The sequence below is a fragment of the Anomaloglossus baeobatrachus genome, chromosome 2 (genome assembly GCF_048569485.1).
Source record: "Anomaloglossus baeobatrachus isolate aAnoBae1 chromosome 2, aAnoBae1.hap1, whole genome shotgun sequence".
Lineage (NCBI taxonomy): Eukaryota > Metazoa > Chordata > Amphibia > Anura > Aromobatidae > Anomaloglossus > Anomaloglossus baeobatrachus.
In genome coordinates, this window is record NC_134354.1 from 559,222,023 (window position 1) to 559,240,750 (window position 18,728).

Here is an 18,728-nt window from a genome sequence, read left to right on the forward strand (position 1 = left end):
GGTCACAGGTAGGGAATCTTCGGTTTTGATCGTGACGCCACTCTCAGTATTGCGGCCAGTAGGGACCGCCACTGCAGGTTGAAGGGTCGCCTGGGGCTGATGGTGTGTGCAGTTAGTTGGAATAGCCTCCTGAGAGTGAGGCAAGCCCCAGGGCCCGGTGTAGGTTTGTAGTACCACAAGTCGCAGAATGACTCACACAGGCAGAACTGTCTTTCAAGGGCTTTACTCACATTTGATGGCAGGGTGAGTAGCCCGGGCGTAGCTGGGATGAACCAGATGGGAACCAGGTATCCTTCAGGCTGACTTTATGAGGGTGACTACTGACTCGCCTTCCTTAGCCCTTGGTGGTTTGGGGTGACCCCGACTTTGAGTCCCTAGGGGGTCGCCCAGGGAAGATGCTGCAGCCTCTCTCCCCCTTTTGTTTGCCGTTTGCTTGTTCCCCGGACCAGGCCACTCCAGCTGCTTGCCTCCTGTGACCTATGGGCCCTCACTGCGGTTACGTGGCTGCGGCTTTTGTGGTGTTGTGGTGTGGGCTTTGAGAGCCCCACACCGGCAGGTTTAGCAGAAGAAAGCTGGATCTATCTTCGCTTCGGGATCTGCCGCCCGGTTGGGCCTGGTGCTCTCTAGCAGTCTCCTTACTTCCCACTCCGTGCTTTCTCTCTAGCTGAAGCTGGCTTTCAGGTAGCACTCCTAGTTGACCGTTCTCCCCCGTCGGTAGCCACTGCGCGGGCGCTGTTAGACAGCAACAGCCCCACAGGTCTGCTCCTCACTGAGCCCTCTGGAGTTCTCTCTAACTGACTCACTGCTCCTCCTCTCCTGTTCTTGCCTACGCCACCTAGCAACCAGCCCCTGAACACACCCCCAGCTGGGAATTGAAAGTTAACTCCTTCTGGCTACTCAAGGGTCCCCTCTGGTGATGTGGGAGGCCTGGTCACTATGCGCCTGTGTTCCACACCCCGGTCAGCCTTCTGGATTACCTGTATTGTACTGTCCCCAGCATGGGTGCAGTACTCAGTGGTGCCTGACCAGGTCAGGGGCGCCACATTCCCCCCTTAGTTATCACCAGCACGTCCTCGGGCTGCAAGACAACATTTTAAAATGCATAAAACATTAAAACATGTAAAACATTTAAAAGCACCAGGTACCATACATCACCACCCTCCACCCACAAGTCCGTTAACCCACCCAAAACCCTTTCACGTTGGCCGTGACTTCAGCCACTTCTGGCAGGATGTAGAGGCGGCTTTCATGGGCTGGTGGTTTTCAGGGTATACCTGGCCTGGTGGATCCGCGCCTTCAGCCTCTTCTGGCAGGATGCAGAGGCGGCCTCCACAGTTGGTGCTGACCAGGTACCCTCTTTGTGGTGGTGAGCCAAGGCCCCATAAACAGGCGTGCTCTCTGGTTGCAGGTGAGCCAAGGCCCTATATACGGACGGGCTCCTCCTGGTTGCAGACGAGCCAAGCCCCTAAACAGGCTGACTCTGGTGGCGGTGGTGCCCTCTGGTGTAACTATTTACACTGCGAGAGTTTGTGGCTATAGCCAGTTCATAGCCTTAAGGTTTATTTCTCACAATAGTTTTTGTGGGCACATTACTTAAACTTGAGAACGTTGCAAACCAAAACTTTTCAAAACTTTAACTGGTAACTTCTTTCTTTACTTTACTTTTACTCCTCTTTACCAGGGCTTGAGCCTGTATGGCTGCGGCACCTGTTGTTTTCCTGCTCTCTGTCGTCGTCTGTGGTTGTTTCATCTGTAGGTTCCTTGTCTTTTCTCTCTTGATCTTCATCTGTGTCTTTATCTCTGTCTTTTCTTTCTTGTTTGGGACATGGCACTACATCTAGGGCATACAATCCTCTTTCGCCTTGATGCATAGTAAACTGGACTGAGTCTCCTGTACGCAGGTTCCTTCCAGGATGTCCTCTGGGCAGATTAGCTCTGACGTCTCTCCGATTGACAAAAATACCTTCTTTTATACCAGGTGCTACGATGAACCCGTATCCTGACTTGAGGCTGAAGTCCTCCACTACTCCTCTGAAAAGGGGTCCTCTGGCCTGGGCTTTGGACCTTCTCAGGGCTCGTTTTTCTTGCAGGTCTCTGGCGGTGACTTCTCTCTGCTCTGGAGATGGCGGTGCAGAGGATAGTTGCATTCTGTTGCGGTGTGTCTTACGGGCTGGATTCTGTAGGGTGCAGCTCACAAACTCCCAGGTAAGGCTTTTGGGCAGTTCTTCTTCTGCAGATGGTGTCAGGTCTTCCTCATCCCAGCGAGAATAAGGCAGCATCTCTGGCTCGGGGTATGGCTCTGGAGTCAGCCCCTCAACCTCCTGGCCTCCTCCCCCCCTTAGTTCTTCCTGGCACTCCTTGGGTAGCAGTGCTGGGGATGGACTTCTTTCTGCCGGCCCAGGTGGGGAACTCTTTGCCGTGGTTGCTGCGGGAGCTGTCGGGATACTCTTTGGGGTGTGCGGAGGGAGCATGTACCGCTCCACCATCTCCCGTGGGAACTTAGCTTCCAGGTCGGCTTTTAGCTGCCAGTATGCGGAGTCCTCACCTACCAGGGATTGCCTAGCAGGGACTTCCTGAACCTGGGGAGCCTTGTCTGCTCTGGCCTTGCGGGCCGGGGTAAATGGTACGTCAGCCTTGTCTTGGCGGGCCGCGCCTGGCATGGCGGCGGCCTGGTCTTGGCGGGCCGCGCCTGGCATGGCGGCGGCCTGGTCTTGGCGGGCCGCGCCCTGTATGGCGGCGGCCTGGACTTGGCGGGCCGCGCCTGGCATGGCGGCGGCCTGGTCTTGGCGGGCCGCGCCCTGTATGGCGGCGGCCTGGATCGGCGTCGCAGCTGCGATGGGGTCTGTGCAGGCTGGGCTGGGCATCGCTGCAGGGACCGGGTCTTGGTGGGCCGAGCAGGGCATCGCTGCGGCGGCCGGGGCTTGGCGGGCCGAGCAGGGCATCGCTGCGGCGGCCGGGGCTTGGCGGGCCGAGCAGGGCATCGCTGCGGCGGCCGGGGCTTGACGGGCCGAGCAGGGCATCGCTGCGGCGGCCGGGGCTTGACGGGCCGAGCAGGGCATCGCTGCGGCGGCCGGGACTTGGCGGGCCGCACCTGGCGTGGCTGCGGCCTGGCTCAGCGTCGCCGCGCCGGGCGCCTCTTCAGGGACCGCGGGCGTGGCAGTAGGGGTCGGGGCACTTGCGCTAGCCGGGGCATCACTCGACTCACCCATCGTTGACAGCATCGGGGTCTGAGTTGTCACCGCCCGATCTGGCACTCGGTGCGCGGCTCTCTCCTCATAGGCCCGAACCGCTGCGGTCATCCATAGGAACTCCTCGCGTCCCTCTCTGATCAGCCTTCCGACCCTGGCTTCCAGTTGATCGCAGAACTCGGCGAGCTCCCGACACCACCAGGCAGCGGAGCCTGGCTCTGGATCTCTGCTCTCAGACGCCATCTCCATTAGCAAGCTGCTGGCTTCTCTTCTGCTCCGCCGTCCCCGGACGCTTCCGCTCTCTTCGCTGGCAAGCTCAGAACTCTGCAGGGGATCTCTGGGTAGCCACACCTCTTCGTGGGCGGTAACTTCTCCCAGCGCGGGCTGCTGTTGTTTTTCAGCGCGCTTTTCATGGTGGCAATATGGCGGCGCTTCCAATTTTTCAAGCGGACCGCCCAGGCACATGGTCACCTGTCTGAACAGGTCTAGTCCTTATCCTGTTCGTGACGCCAGATGTGAAGCCCCACAGGTGTTGTGTCGGTGCATTACCTTCAGGGACTCCACGTAGCTGGTGCTGGTCACAGGTAGGGAATCTTCGGTTTTGATCGTGACGCCACTCTCAGTATTGCGGCCAGTAGGGACCGCCACTGCAGGTTGAAGGGTCGCCTGGGGCTGATGGTGTGTGCAGTTAGTTGGAATAGCCTCCTGAGAGTGAGGCAAGCCCCAGGGCCCGGTGTAGGTTTGTAGTACCACAAGTCGCAGAATGACTCACACAGGCAGAACTGTCTTTCAAGGGCTTTACTCACATTTGATGGCAGGGTGAGTAGCCCGGGCGTAGCTGGGATGAACCAGATGGGAACCAGGTATCCTTCAGGCTGACTTTATGAGGGTGACTACTGACTCGCCTTCCTTAGCCCTTGGTGGTTTGGGGTGACCCCGACTTTGAGTCCCTAGGGGGTCGCCCAGGGAAGATGCTGCAGCCTCTCTCCCCCTTTTGTTTGCCGTTTGCTTGTTCCCCGGACCAGGCCACTCCAGCTGCTTGCCTCCTGTGACCTATGGGCCCTCACTGCGGTTACGTGGCTGCGGCTTTTGTGGTGTTGTGGTGTGGGCTTTGAGAGCCCCACACCGGCAGGTTTAGCAGAAGAAAGCTGGATCTATCTTCGCTTCGGGATCTGCCGCCCGGTTGGGCCTGGTGCTCTCTAGCAGTCTCCTTACTTCCCACTCCGTGCTTTCTCTCTAGCTGAAGCTGGCTTTCAGGTAGCACTCCTAGTTGACCGTTCTCCCCCGTCGGTAGCCACTGCGCGGGCGCTGTTAGACAGCAACAGCCCCACAGGTCTGCTCCTCACTGAGCCCTCTGGAGTTCTCTCTAACTGACTCACTGCTCCTCCTCTCCTGTTCTTGCCTACGCCACCTAGCAACCAGCCCCTGAACACACCCCCAGCTGGGAATTGAAAGTTAACTCCTTCTGGCTACTCAAGGGTCCCCTCTGGTGATGTGGGAGGCCTGGTCACTATGCGCCTGTGTTCCACACCCCGGTCAGCCTTCTGGATTACCTGTATTGTACTGTCCCCAGCATGGGTGCAGTACTCAGTGGTGCCTGACCAGGTCAGGGGCGCCACAGATGCAGCATGACATTGACAGCAGAGCACAGAGGAAAAAGGAGCAGAGTGAAATCTGCAATTCAAGATGAAGTCTGAAAAGACAAACAGTAAGGTTTGAAGTCCATGGAAGAAAGGACACTATGTATAATAGAAGTGCGGAGTGTGAGAAGTAATCAAGTTTGGGGCAAGGTTGCAAAATAAATAAACAAATAAACAAATGGATTACTTCTATTCTTGCCTCGCAGATCCCCATATTCACTCATTCTTTTTTCTGCTCTGCTTCTAGATTCCTCCAGCTTTTTTCGGTGGAGCGATTCCTCTGTACTTAGCCTTTATCATTATTGTTATTGTGTCACCTATTATATTTTGTAGTTTTTGTGGTACAATCTAGAGTAAAAGTTACAGAAACATTAGGATTTTTTAATAGCCATTCATATTTGGAAAGCAAAAACAATAAATACAACATATAATGTATAAGTTATGAAATCATCACATTAACACGTTCATTAGTTTTGTTCATTTTTGTGTTGACACAGGTCATGAGAATGACGACGTTATAGTGCCAGAAATTCTGGACCGTCGATATGTCCCAGCTTACCTTAAAAGTGTCGCCTGGGAAGGTTTCAACTTTGCTGGACATGAGATTAAAATAGTGGAATCAACAGATCTATACGGAGCTACTGTTTGGCCTTCAGTAAGTAATGGTACTGCAAACGACGTCCATCCTACAGCATTGTACTGTCAACAAGGGGCATAGCAAGCAGCTCTCTACACTGGTAAAATGTCTCTTAAAGGGAACCTGTCACCAGCTTTTTGCCACCTAATCTGAGAGCAGTATGGACCCTGATTCCAGCGATGTGTCACTTACTGGGCTGCTTGCTGTCATTTTGATAAAAATCACTGCTTTCTGAAAAGCAGGGGATTATCACTAGAGGACTAATAAACCTATTGCCATGTAATCCTCTTTAATCATGACCTGTATATAACCCCTCCCCACCACTGATTGGCAGCTTTCTGCCTATGCACAGTGTACAAGGAAAGCTGTCAATCAGAAGTGTGAGCGGGATTATCCAGAACTCACCATTAAGAAATCTGGAGCAAACAGTGTATTTATAAAAAAAAAAAATACAACACATATCCCAGTAAGTGATATATTGCTGGAATCAGGGTCTCTGCCCCTACATTGTGATATCAGGTGGGGTAGCCAAAAGCTCATGATAAGATGTTCTTTAAAAGGAGATTAATAGCTAGTTGTGAAGGATGGCAATTCAAAAAGCTAAAAAGATATTAAAATACTGTATACCTGATAAAATAGTGTTCCTCATTTTACAAAGTTAGCAACTAAAGATGCAGTAGTTTTACCTAAAGTCTTATGGAAAAACAGAGCTAATAGATAATATGATATTACAACAACCTAAGTTATGATGTAGGAAATATATGTAATTAATGTAAGACATATACAGTAAGCTCTATTTGGTTTTGCAGAGGGAACCTGTCACCATTTTTTTGCTTATAAACTCTGTCCATCGTCTTTAAGATCATGTGAATGGGGTTCCGGCAATCCCTTTATATCCTCAGACATGTCTCTGCATACTTCAGAAAAAATCATTTATTCTTAACCGAGCTGCATGTGAATTGCGTCGTCCGGTCGAATAGGTGTCTACAGATTGCAATCAGTGCCACCCCAGTCTATCAAACACCGCCATAGTCCATTCAAAAGCCCCCTCTTATAACTGCATGATAGTGGATGATGTCTATGTCATCCACAAAGTGCCCGAAGTCTTAAAGTAAAGGTGATGGGCATCAGCGAAAAAACTGGTGTCAGCTTACCTTTAAGTTTTTGACTCATACATGCTCAGAATATCTGCTCCCTTCAGAGCAAATTTATCAAAGTTTTCACAAGATTCCTGGGGTAAATATATTAAAATGATGGAATTTGAGCAGATTGCCCCGAGACGTGAGTGGGTCTTCAGATTTACCCAACACTCATCTCAACTATCACAGATTTCTGACACTTTGCTAATTCCTAGAGCAATTTAAAAAGTAAAAGTCATGCTCTGATTGGTGGATAAAAGACACAAAGCCAGTTTTAGGGCATTATTAATTGTTGGGTTTACAAACACAGTACAGATCTCCAGGTTACTTGTGAAATGTTATATGGAGTCTTAAAAATGCTATAAAACTAAATAAAGTGAACGTATATATGGTAATACCGTAGCTGGGCACTGCAATGTTGTCGCACTCAGGTTATTGGCAGGTATCCTGAGGATAGGCTCGCACAGATGATACATTCACTATTATTGTGCGCGTTTATTTGTCTGGATACGTTTTGGTAAAACATTCTGCTCTTTTACAGTGCTGCTGTTCAGTTCTGTCTTGGCAATAAGCCCATCATGTTTTCCTGTTGCTGTCTGCCATTTTAGATGAGCATGCCTTTTTGGACTATGTCCAGTAACAATGAATGGTTGTGTTGGCCACCTCCAGCTGTCTATAGCCTCTAATTATCTATAACAAACATGAGTATCAAGTCACAATAATGACGGCTCCAGAACACAATCCATCAATACGTAATAATTCAGATCACTGCATAGAGCCCAGCAGGAAATATAAGGCCCTGTACGCACTGGAAAAAGGAATTTTCTTAAGAAAATTCCACAGGCACTGAAAGATTACCGCACCCACGGAAAAAAACGCAAAAAAACCTGCACCAAAATCCGCATGTGTTTTGTTGCGTGTTGGTGCGGTTTTCGTGCGGTTTTTCCGCAGGTTGGTACATGTGTTTTAATGCATTCAATGCAATAAAGCCCATTGAAGAAAAAAAAAAAAAAAAAAGGGAATTTCCTTCTGAGATAGATATAGAGAGAGATAGCTAGATAGATAGATAATGGATAGATAGAGGGAGGGATAGATAGATAGATAGATAATGGATAGATATAGATAGATAGATAATGGGTAGATAGAGGGATAGATAGACAGATAATGGATAGATATATGGATGGATGGATAGATAGAGGGATAGATAATCAATAGATAGAGGACAGGTCAATCAACTGCAGCTCTCATGAGCAGTGATGTGTTCACATTACCGAGCGTGAGAAATGACCTATGGTTACCTCTGCAGGCTCGTTACGAGGCTGCATTCTGTACAGTGTGTCAGACGCGGCTGGATGCAAGTGTCGTGGGACCTGCGTGGATTGCGCCGGAGCTGTGTTTTGGGAGGGGTTAATAAAGGGGTGAAAGAGGGGCTTTTTTACTTTTTTATTTAAAATAAAGGATTTTTCGGTGTGTGTTTATTCACTTTACTTACGGGTTAATCATGAAAGCTGTCTCATAGACGCTGCCATGATTAAGCCTGGACTTAAATGGCAGCGATCCGCTGCCATTTAACTCCTTATTACCTGGATTGCCATCACATCACGGCAATCTGAAAGAGCCGGGGACACGCCGGGACTGTCGCATAATGGATGCGACAGTCCCGGGGCAGCTGCGGGTGGAGCCCATGTTTTTTTTTGTTTTTATTTTTATATGTACGTTTGATTTCTATGTGTATTATATATGTCTGTGTCTGTGTGTGAGTGTGATATGTGTGTGTTTTCTATATGTCTGTGTCTGATATGTGTGTGTTTACTCTCTGCTCCGCTTCCTCTTCCTGTCATAATGACATCACTTCCATGCAAAACGCAGGCAGTGATGAACATTATGTCCCGAAAACGCGAAATACCGCAGAGAATAACGCAGGAAAACGCAATGAACCGCAAAGAATTTGCTACCTGCGGTATTCCCTGCAGGATTTCACGATTACATTACAGTCAATGGAGTGAAATCCCACAGCTACCTGTGAAAAAGAAGTGACATGGAATTGTTTTTGCTGCGGGAAACCCGCAGCAAAACATGCAGCTGTCAAAATCCGCATAGTGCGCACAGCATTTTTTTCCCATAGGATTTGCTGGTGAATCACTGCAGAGATGTTATGAACATTTTCTGCAGCAAAAGATGCAGCAAATCCGCAGGAAATATGTGGCAGAAACCGGCAAATGCGCACAGGGCCTTAGACCCCATGCACACCTGCAGTTTTTGCTAAGTTTTTGGTGCAGTTTGTGGTGACCTTTTAGTCACCACAAACTGCATGCTTTTCCTTCCCCAGCATAGTCTATGAGATTTCAGATATGCTTTTTTTGGCTGCATTTTTGTGGTGACCACATGTCAATTTTGTTTGCATTTTTACCTGCATTTTTAACCCATTGGTAATTTTAAAAAAAGCATCAAAACGCTCCAAAGACACGTGTTTTTGATGTTTTGGGGTTTTTTTGCCTCAAGATGCGTTTTTTTGGCCATAGAGTGCATGTTTGTGGTAACAACAAAACTGCAGTGTATGTGTGGCGCCCTGGACAAGCCAGGTCGTCACAGAACAACACCAACACACCCCACACTCCCGGTCAGGCACACCGAAGTCAGACGAAAACCCTTGTTGCCTTCCTCCAGGGGCTGATGTTCACACCAGGGGGGTGGGCCAGGCGGTTGGCCCCGCCCACCGAGGAGTAGACAGTCCTGGAGGGGGGGAAAAGCAGGCAGTTAGATCAGTTTGAGAGTGGAAAGTGGAAGGAAGGAAAAGTGGTAAAGGAGCAGACTGAAGTTGGTCCGGGTGTGTGGCCCGGACGGATCAGCAAGGTTGGCAGACGGTGGTGACCATCTGCAGGAGTGGCCTATTGGAGCTAACCGTAAGGACCGTGGATGGGCGGTGGCCCGGCGGTACCGGACCGGTACGCAAAGAGAAGCCAGCACCATCCGGCAGGGGCTTACGGACCCCGGCAAGGCTAGGAGTCGCCGTGAATTTGCCAAATCCGTTAGCGAAGGGAACCTCCTGGGTTTCCCAGCAGCCAAGTCCCGACAGAAGGCAACCGTCCAACCGAGAGAGGGAAACACAGTCACCGCCAAGGCTAAAGTTCCCAGGGCCAGAGCCGGCGGGCAAAAGGGGCTCCTTCAGCAACCTTCAAGCTGGGGAGCGGGTTACCGGTGGGAACCCATTGGAACCGTTACACGACATAGGTGCAGGGAAAGGCAGTCACCATCAACCTGCTGGGAGAAACAACACCGCAGCCGTCTGTGGGACCCGTCCATCCAGCCGTGTGTTTTACCGAGAACTGTGTCCTCATCATTGGCTGAGTGAGTACCACCGTGCCGTGCAGCACAGCGCTGCCCCCGTGACCCTGCACCTCACCAGGCCCTGTAACCCGCCTGCCATCCATCCCTACCCCCTACCCCATCACCGGGCCTCGGGACAACCAACCCTCTACCCACGGAGGGGAGAACTAACATCCAGGCTGCTCCCTGTCATCGCTCCCGGGATCCCCGTCCAGAGCAGCGGTGGTGTCACCAATATCACCACAACCGTGGGTGGGGTTACGGACAATATCAAATCTCCACAATCCAATCCCCACCCTTTTCACTCACGGGCGAGGAGCGCCGCTCGAGTCCCCGGGATCCGGCCCACCGCTCGAGCCACCACCGAGCAGCAGCAGCCGCAGTAGCAGCGGCCGGACCCGAGCAGTGGGGGAGCGCAGCGTCCCCTCCTCCGCCCGTGACAACTTGGCGTCACGAACAGGATCTTACCGCTCTGCCGTCTGGTAGAGGTGCGCTTTGTAACCGCCGGAGGTGTCCGGCCGGAAAATTTGAGAAGCCGCCATCTTGGGCACGAAGAATTCCCGCTCGAGCATCTCCTCGAGTAGTGGAGGCGCGAAGGCCAAAACCCCGCCCCTGTAGAGGAGGAGCCAGAAAGAGACTAAGGGGGACTGGTGGCATCTGGCCGCATGTAGCCCGCGGCTATAAAAGCAGGGACGCCAGGACCCAACGATCCGCTAACCCCTGCAAAGAATGTCCGCTCCACCCAGCTATGCGGAGGCTACCGAGCCGGTGCCCGGAACAGCGGCATGGATGAGGGCCCGAACGGCAGGGATCTGCCGACACTACCGGAGGCAGATATGTAGGCTGATGGAGCAGTGGACCGCGGAGGTGGAGGAGGTAGCTGCGGTCGCCTGGGTTTATGGAATGGAAGCAATGATGGAGGAGCTGGTGAGTGACCCACGCCCCTGTGTCCCTGAGGGACCGGTCATTGCGGCTGAGGGACCCGGTCTACCCCTGGCCCCCATGCCGCCTCCGTCTTCGTTGCCCGTGCACTGTGCTGTGCCTGGTCCGTCTGGCGTACACCCCTTCGTGGCAGTGGCTGAGAGAGTGGCGAGCCCAGAGGCTGCGGCAGCTGGCGGCGACCCGCCTGGCGCAGGAACGGATGATAGCGACTCCGGACCGGACACAGAGCCTGTTTCCGAGGAAGACGAAGGGGTCGTTGCCCTGTGTGACATGGAGGCCACTTACATCCCCCGGAGCGGAAATAATGGGTACCGTGCGGCCCTTCCCCGTCGCACCTGCTATGCGCTGGAGGGGCTGATTCCCGTGTTCCTCCACTTGGGGCCGGCTGAGGATGATGAAAGCGAGCAGTGAAGTCGGTGGTCCTCCGCTTAAAAGTTGTCCCCGTTGGGACCACCACCTGTAACCGTTATAAATGTTTTGAAAGAATGATAAGAAAGAATGATAACTGAAGATTCACCTGATTGACAAACCGTGATTGAGACCGGTCGTTGCCGGCACCGTTGTCCCCGTGGGGACTGTTTTCAAGTTTTGCGTAAGGGACTCCTTATGGACAAGCCTGAGAACTCGCAGGGCAACCACGAACTTGTGGCTTGTAAATAATTATGTTTGTGGCTTTCACCGTTGCCGCCTCCGGAGAGGCAGATTGGAGGAAGGGCCCACAGTGGAGCAGGCTGGGGCCCAGCCACCACCGGAACCGGTGGCGATCCTCTGTGGGTTTCAGGGGTTCCCCATGGACGTGGGTCCCCTGAAAAGGACAGAACCCGCTCGGGCAACTTGTGCTGGACTGGGGTCAAGGGGTGCTGCCTATTTGCTTAGGGGCAGCATCAGGGCCAGGTTGCTTGGGTGGGAGAGAGCGGAAGCCAACACCGTTAGTAACGTTTAAGTAAGAGTACCTCCCGATGTGGGAAGATGTTATTATAATTGTAACCTGTTTTACCGTTTATCTTTTCCAGTTTGTGAAAATAAAACCGGTGATGGACGGGCAGCCCGTAGACGGTCTGCATTTTACTAAGGGGGAATGTAGCGCCCTGGACAAGCCAGGTCGTCACAGAACAACACCAACACACCCCACACTCCTGGTCAGGCACACCGAAGTCAGACGAAAACCCTTGTTGCCTTCCTCCAGGGGCTGATGTTCACACCAGAGGGGTGGGCCAGGTGGTTGGCCCCGCCCACCGAGGAGTTCACAGTCCTGGAGGGGGGAAAAGCAGGCAGTTAGATCAGTTTGAGAGTGGAAAGTGGAAGGAAGGAAAAGTGGTAAAGGAGCAGACTGAAGTTGGTCCGGGTGTGTGGCCCGGACGGATCAGCAAGGTTGGCAGACGGTGGTGACCGTCTGCAGGAGTGGCCTATTGGAGCTAACCGTAAGGACCGTGGATGGGCGGTGGCCCGGCGGTACCGGACCGGTACGCAAAGAGAAGCCAGCACCATCCGGCAGGGGCTTACGGACCCCGGCAAGGCTAGGAGTCGCCGTGAATTTGCCAAATCCGTTAGCGAAGGGAACCTCCTGGGTTTCCCAGCAGCCAAGTCCCGACAGAAGGCAACCGTCCAACCGAGAGAGGGAAACTAAGTCACCGCCAAGGCTAAAGTTCCCAGGGCCAGAGCCGGCGGGCAAAAGGGGCTCCTTCAGCAACCTTCAAGCTGGTGAGCGGGTTACCGGTGGGAACCCATTGGAACCGTTACACGACATAGGTGCAGGGAAAGGCAGTCACCATCAACCTGCCGGGAGAAACAACACCGCAGCCGTCTGTGGGACCCGTCCATCCAGCCGTGTGTTTTACCGAGAACTGTGTCCTCATCATGGGCTGAGTGAGTACCACCGTGCCGTGCAGCACAGCGCTGCCCCCGCGACCCTGCACCTCACCAGGCCCTGTAACCCGCCTGCCATCCATCCCTACCCCATCACCGGGCCCCGGGACAACCAACCCCTACCCACGGAGGGGAGAACTAACATCCAGGCTGCTCCCTGTCATCACTCCCGGGATCCCCATCCAGAGCAGCGGTGGTGTCACCAATATCACCACAACCGTGGGTGGGGTTACGGACAATATCAAATCCCCACAATCCAATCCCCACCCTTTTCACTCATGGGCGAGGAGCGCCACTCGAGTCCCCGGGATCCGGCCCACCGCTCGAGCCACCACCGAGCAGCAGCAGCCGCAGTAGCAGCGGCCGGTCCCGAGCAGTGGGGGAGCGCAGCGTCCCCTCCTCCGCCCGCGACATATGAACATACCCCAAAAGAAGCGTGATTAATTTAGTTACTGAATACTATATTATATTATTGATATATGCCTATATAACTGACCAGAATAGTGGTAGACGTCCCTCCTCAATAGTTAAGAAAACCTACAAAGTAACAGGAGTATAAGGACCACATAATAAGAATAAATCTTTAGTTATTAAGTAGCACACACAAGACTATAAACTCAGATAACTTGTCCACAGAATAAGCCCAGGTATTTCTAATGCCATATGTAACAGACTGATTAGAATTTGCTTAGAAAAATGGATAGACAAGGGACATGTCTGTCAGGAGCAATAAATTGCTACATAAAGAGACAAGTGGCTAATCCAATTAATATTTGGATATCACACAACATGTCAGATAAGAAATCAAAAGATTATCAAGTGACACATAATATCAACCAGTAGTTGGAAAGGTGCCAATGGGTTGGCTCCAAGGTGCAGCCTGACAGACTGAAGATATTACATGAGACAAGTGAAGATTTCCTAAAGCCAATGCAAATACACTGATGAGCAAAAGGGTAACAATGTTTTGAATTTTTGGCTTTCAGGCTCCATATCTCACCATCCACTACAGCTTCTAATGTGAGACTGTCTTCATTTTATAGACAATCATCTTGGCTATCTCATACATAAATTTGACTTGCAACTATTTAGCAAATGATTAGTTATACAGATTCATTTTATGTCACTGCATTGTTACTGTTTTATTTCTAAAATCCAATTATGCAAATGACCTCTACAAGGAGGAAGAGGACTTGAACTCTAGGCCAGTAACAATCCTAAAACTCAATATTGACCCTTTAACGAGCCTTGCCATATGACTTCAAATATAAGCTAAACCACAATCTCAATTTGCAGACACCATGTTTATGGGTATTGCCTCTTATCAGTGCAAAGTAGGAGATATGATTTGGCTAGATGAGAGGCCAAGACTGGGATCTAAGGGGTAAGTTTTCTTCTTGTGGAGTGTGATATGCCAGGTCTAGCATGCCAGTTTGAGGAGACTTAAATGTTTTGCATGTTCCTTGGGAAATTAAATATGAAAATTGCCTCTTCAGAGGGGAGGAGAACTTGAACTCTAGTGCCACGTAATGGAAGTAGCAAACTGAACTCTCCTGATAGGTTCCCATTAAAATAGGTAATAAGACCCAGGGTGCCTACATTGGTTTTGAATACTGATGCAGATATTTTAATATTTTTTGCACAGGCCCTTGTGTTGTGTTATTATTTGGAGAAACATGAAAAAGAATTATGTATGGAAGATAAAAGTATAATTGAGATAGGATCTGGGACCGGGCTAGTTGCGATCGTGGCTAGTCTAATTGGTAAGTATTTCTAAATACAATATAAATCTATAAATAAATGATAAATCATATGTACAGCAAGTCTGCTCTAATAGGACTGTGCGCGGGTATATGAAACTGACATTTTACTTGGCACAGATCCCGAATAATGTTATTTAAACATAGTAGAGTCTAGAATAGAGTCCATGAAGCAAACCACAGTATATATTAGGATAGAGTCCATGAAAAGAAACATTTTTCATGCTTGGATTTCACTGAATGCCAATTTTTCTTTATAAATTGCCACAAGGATGCTCCTCAGTACATAATCATAGGGGATAGCCAGATTTATAATGAAAAATGTGAAATTAAAATCACGATTTTGGTAAAAACGCACGGTAGAAACGACACATCCCCCAAACCCTCCACAGCATCAAAATTGCAACCAACTTAGATATTATGAATGCTAGAAAGGGCCAGACACTATAAAAGGAATGGCTTAAAACTAACAGCATCATTCAATCCTTTAGGCTTGATGGTATCCAGAATTGTGATCCACCAAGCTTGCTTTTTATGGAGATTATTTTTTGTATCACCCCCTCTTACCCCCAGGTTGACTTTATCTATACCCCTAAATTTCAATTGTCGCCAGTTGCATCCATGTTTTTCTTTAAAATGTTTGGGTATATTCTTAAGCTGGGCTATTTCATCAGGTTCTTGAATTTTTGCGGCATTTTTAATGTTGCGGACATGTTCTCAGATTCAAAACCCTGAGCTCACGAGTGGTGAGACCTACGTAAATAAACCCACATGGGCATATGACCCAGTAAATGACATTAGAGGAACGACAATCCTTGATTGTGAGGAGTTCCAGAATTCGAAGGCGCGATCCATTTGTGGACACGCACCACAGTTACCAAAGGGAAAGGATGCCTATCTGGGACCTCTAGTTGTCAAAAAATTGGTGATCTTTTCTGGTACGTAATGGCTCCTCACAATCAAGTCTTTCAATGTCCTTGACCTCCTGGGGGTGTTGGCTGGCCTGCGGGTAAGAATAGAGGCCAGATCATGATCAGCCATAAGTACAGGCCAGTATTTGGAAATTATTGTTGACATTTCACGCCACTGTGGTGATAAGGGGTAATTAATCGGATTGTATAATCCGCTGTTTTTGATTGTGACTTCAATAATGCATCATGTGCCGTTCTCTTGGCTCTCTCATATCCCTTTTGGATGGATTGATGGGAGTAATGTCTGGCCCCAAACAGTCTTCTCAGATCGTTAGACTGACTTTCAAACAAGGCATCACTTGAGCAGACTCTATGTGCTGTTACAAATTGTCCAGTAGGGATAGAATTAAGTACCTGGAATAGATGAGAGGACTTGGCATTCAAGAGGGAATTGACTGCTGTCTTCTTGCGAAAGATATCCATGCACAGAGAACCATGATTGCTCTTGGTGATCAGAATGTCCAGGAATTCGATACTTTCAGTGCTGGTGGTGAAAGTGAGTTTAATATTGTTAGTATTGATGTTGAGCCGCTATATGAATATTTCCAACTGATGGACCTCACCCTGCCAAATTAAAAAAACATGTCATCAATGAAGCGCAGCCACATGTGGACTGCGCCAACCTCAGAATCCGGAAAAGGAATGGACCGTTCCCAATACCCAAGAAAGAGGTTCGCATATGAGGGCGCACAAGACCCTCCCATTGCAACTCCTCTCTCTTGGAGATAGAAACGGTCCTTAAATAACAAAAAATTGGGTTTAAGAATAAATTTAAGTAATAATAAAAGGAGGTCCACCAGTTGATTGTCAAGATTAGTGGTTCTGAGAAAAAATTCCGCCGCTTCCATACCATCATCATGACTAATAGATGTGTACAGTGACTCAACGTCAGCAGTTGCCATAATTATATCTGTCTCTAACATAACCCCATCCAGTCTATTCAGAAGTTCCGTGGAATCCCGGATGTAAGATGATAGCGCAATCACCAAGGGTTTAAAATAGTGGTCCAGAAATTTACTTACTGGCTCACAAAGATTATTGTTCCCAGAAACAACTGGCCTTCCGGTTGGACATGTCAGGCTCTTGTGCACCTTTGGCAAAAAGTAGATCGTTGGAATAGTCGGGAATTGGACCATTAAACCCTCCAGTATAGATTTCGGAATTATGCCCTTGTCATGGGCCATATAAAGTAACTCAAAGAGTTCATTCCGAAACCTACCAGAGGGGTCAGTGTCCAACTTGGAGTAACATGAGTTATCATTAAGCTGTCTGAGGGCTTCATAATCATATTTCTTTTTTGACCACAAAACCACTTTCCCACCCTTGTCAGCCTGTTTGATGACCACATCATCCATTTTTCGAAGTTCCCTTAATGCTTTACACTGTTGTCCACTTAAATTATCGTGTTATTTTTTTCTGACAATTGTCTAAACTCTTGAGATACTAACTTAGTAAATAAGTCTATAGATGGACAGGCTGACAAAGGTGGGAAGGTGGTTGAGCGTTTTTTAACAGATGCAGGGAAGGTGGAAGAACTTCCACTGTCTTGTTCGGCTAACAAAGATTCCAGCATTTTTATTGCTTCCCGTTCATCCCTTGACAGATCCATATCTGAATCTTGTTGTCCTCTGGAAAAATATTTTTTAAGTAGGACCTTCCAACTAAAAAATGTAGATCCGTGAAAAGGTCAAAATTCGCTACAGGGGAGAAAGATAGCCCAAGCTGTAATACATAAATTTGATCTTTAGTTAATAGTCTATCGGTTAAATTTATTACCTTTAGAGTATCCGATTGATCTTGGTTGTTCCTTTTATCCTGACGTTGTTTTTTCTTAGTTGAATTTCTAGTCTCCATCCTGTTGTAAATATGACCATATCTCCCTGGTCCTTTCTTAGGGACTTGCATTCTTGATGACCCCTCACCAGAGGACATAGATTCATTATTAGTTTGAGACATGGATCTTCCTACTGAACTCTTTCGGGAGGTTTGATTGGTTTGTGGAATTGATACTTTTATGTATTAATTATTTATACCAGTAAAAGGAAAAATCTTTGATATCATAGAAATATCATAGAAATAAAAGCCAACTAAAAATTTAGATTTGAATTAATCAATTCACAGTTTTTGAAGGGACCAGGCTTCTCTAACATATTTTTGTTCAGTTCTGTCAAAGTGTTATGCAAGGGTACCTAGAAAAATTGATGCCTTGATGCTGTTTTGAAGACAATGGGTGGTCACACCAAATATTGATTTGATTTAGATTTCTCCTCAGCTCATTCACTTTGCATTTTGTTAATTGCTAAACTCTTAACACATCTATTTTTAAAGCATTCTTACTATGCTGCAGTTTATCCACACCTGCCTAAAACCCATACAAAATACTGTTCGTAGCTTTCCCCAAATGTCAGATTAGGTACATTGTACATGAGCAAGCAAATTACTAAGTGAACATCAAAGAATAACTCACTAGAAATATGTAACACTGTTCTACATATTTTCAAAAGTTGTCAGGTTGTCAAATAATGAGAAATGACACAGGGAAAAGGTATTCTACACATGAAGAAAGAGAGGTGCAAAAAGCCATGGAAAGTCAACACACCAGCTGAAATATATCAGTAATTAGAAAGCAATCCTGCCACCCAGTGAAAAATAATATCAACTGGTTCAACAAGGTGCCACACAAGAAACATCTCATGATAGGTAAAACCAGTGAGCTGCTTCAAAACCTTTGCAACTTTATTGTTCCAAAGCACACTGATGGCATATCTAAACTACTAAAAATATCTAAACTACTGAAAGTTCCAGTGAGCTTTCTTGGAGTCATAATCTATTAGCAGAAACATAATTTCACCATAAACTGTCCACAACCAGGTGCTCCCCATAAGATTTCAGACAGAGGAGGGAAAAGAATTCTATCAGAAGAGCTGACAAAGAGCCAAGAACCACTTATGGAGTGCTAAAGAAAGATCTAGAATAAGCAGGTACAATTGTTTCAAAGAAAACTATAAATATTGCACTCAACTTCCATGGCCTGTATGCACACTCACTATGAAAGACTCCATTGCTGAATAATAATCATGGCATACTTCATATAATTGAAGGAAGGAGGAATGAACAAATTTACTGAGATATTGATAAAAATCTGCTGCTATATACCAGGATGATTAGAATGAAATGAGGGTGGACATTTCAGCAAGACAATGATCCCAAGCACAACCAACGAAACTCTAAATTGGTTTTAGATAAAAAAAAAATAAA

The 18,728-nt window shown here is 48.4% G+C and overlaps 1 protein-coding gene across 2 annotated transcripts in view; it reads left to right on the forward strand.

Annotated features, from left to right (window-relative positions):
* LOC142290385 (protein-lysine methyltransferase METTL21E-like) overlaps positions 1 to 18,728 on the forward strand; it is a 62,896-nt gene that overhangs the window by 38,972 nt on the left and 5,196 nt on the right. For both annotated transcript variants that reach the window (XM_075334349.1, XM_075334350.1), the window contains 2 exons: positions 5,326 to 5,483; positions 14,385 to 14,502. In XM_075334349.1, coding sequence (XP_075190464.1) covers positions 5,326 to 5,483; positions 14,385 to 14,502 — 276 coding nt within the window. The remainder of the gene's footprint in view (positions 1 to 5,325; positions 5,484 to 14,384; positions 14,503 to 18,728) is intronic.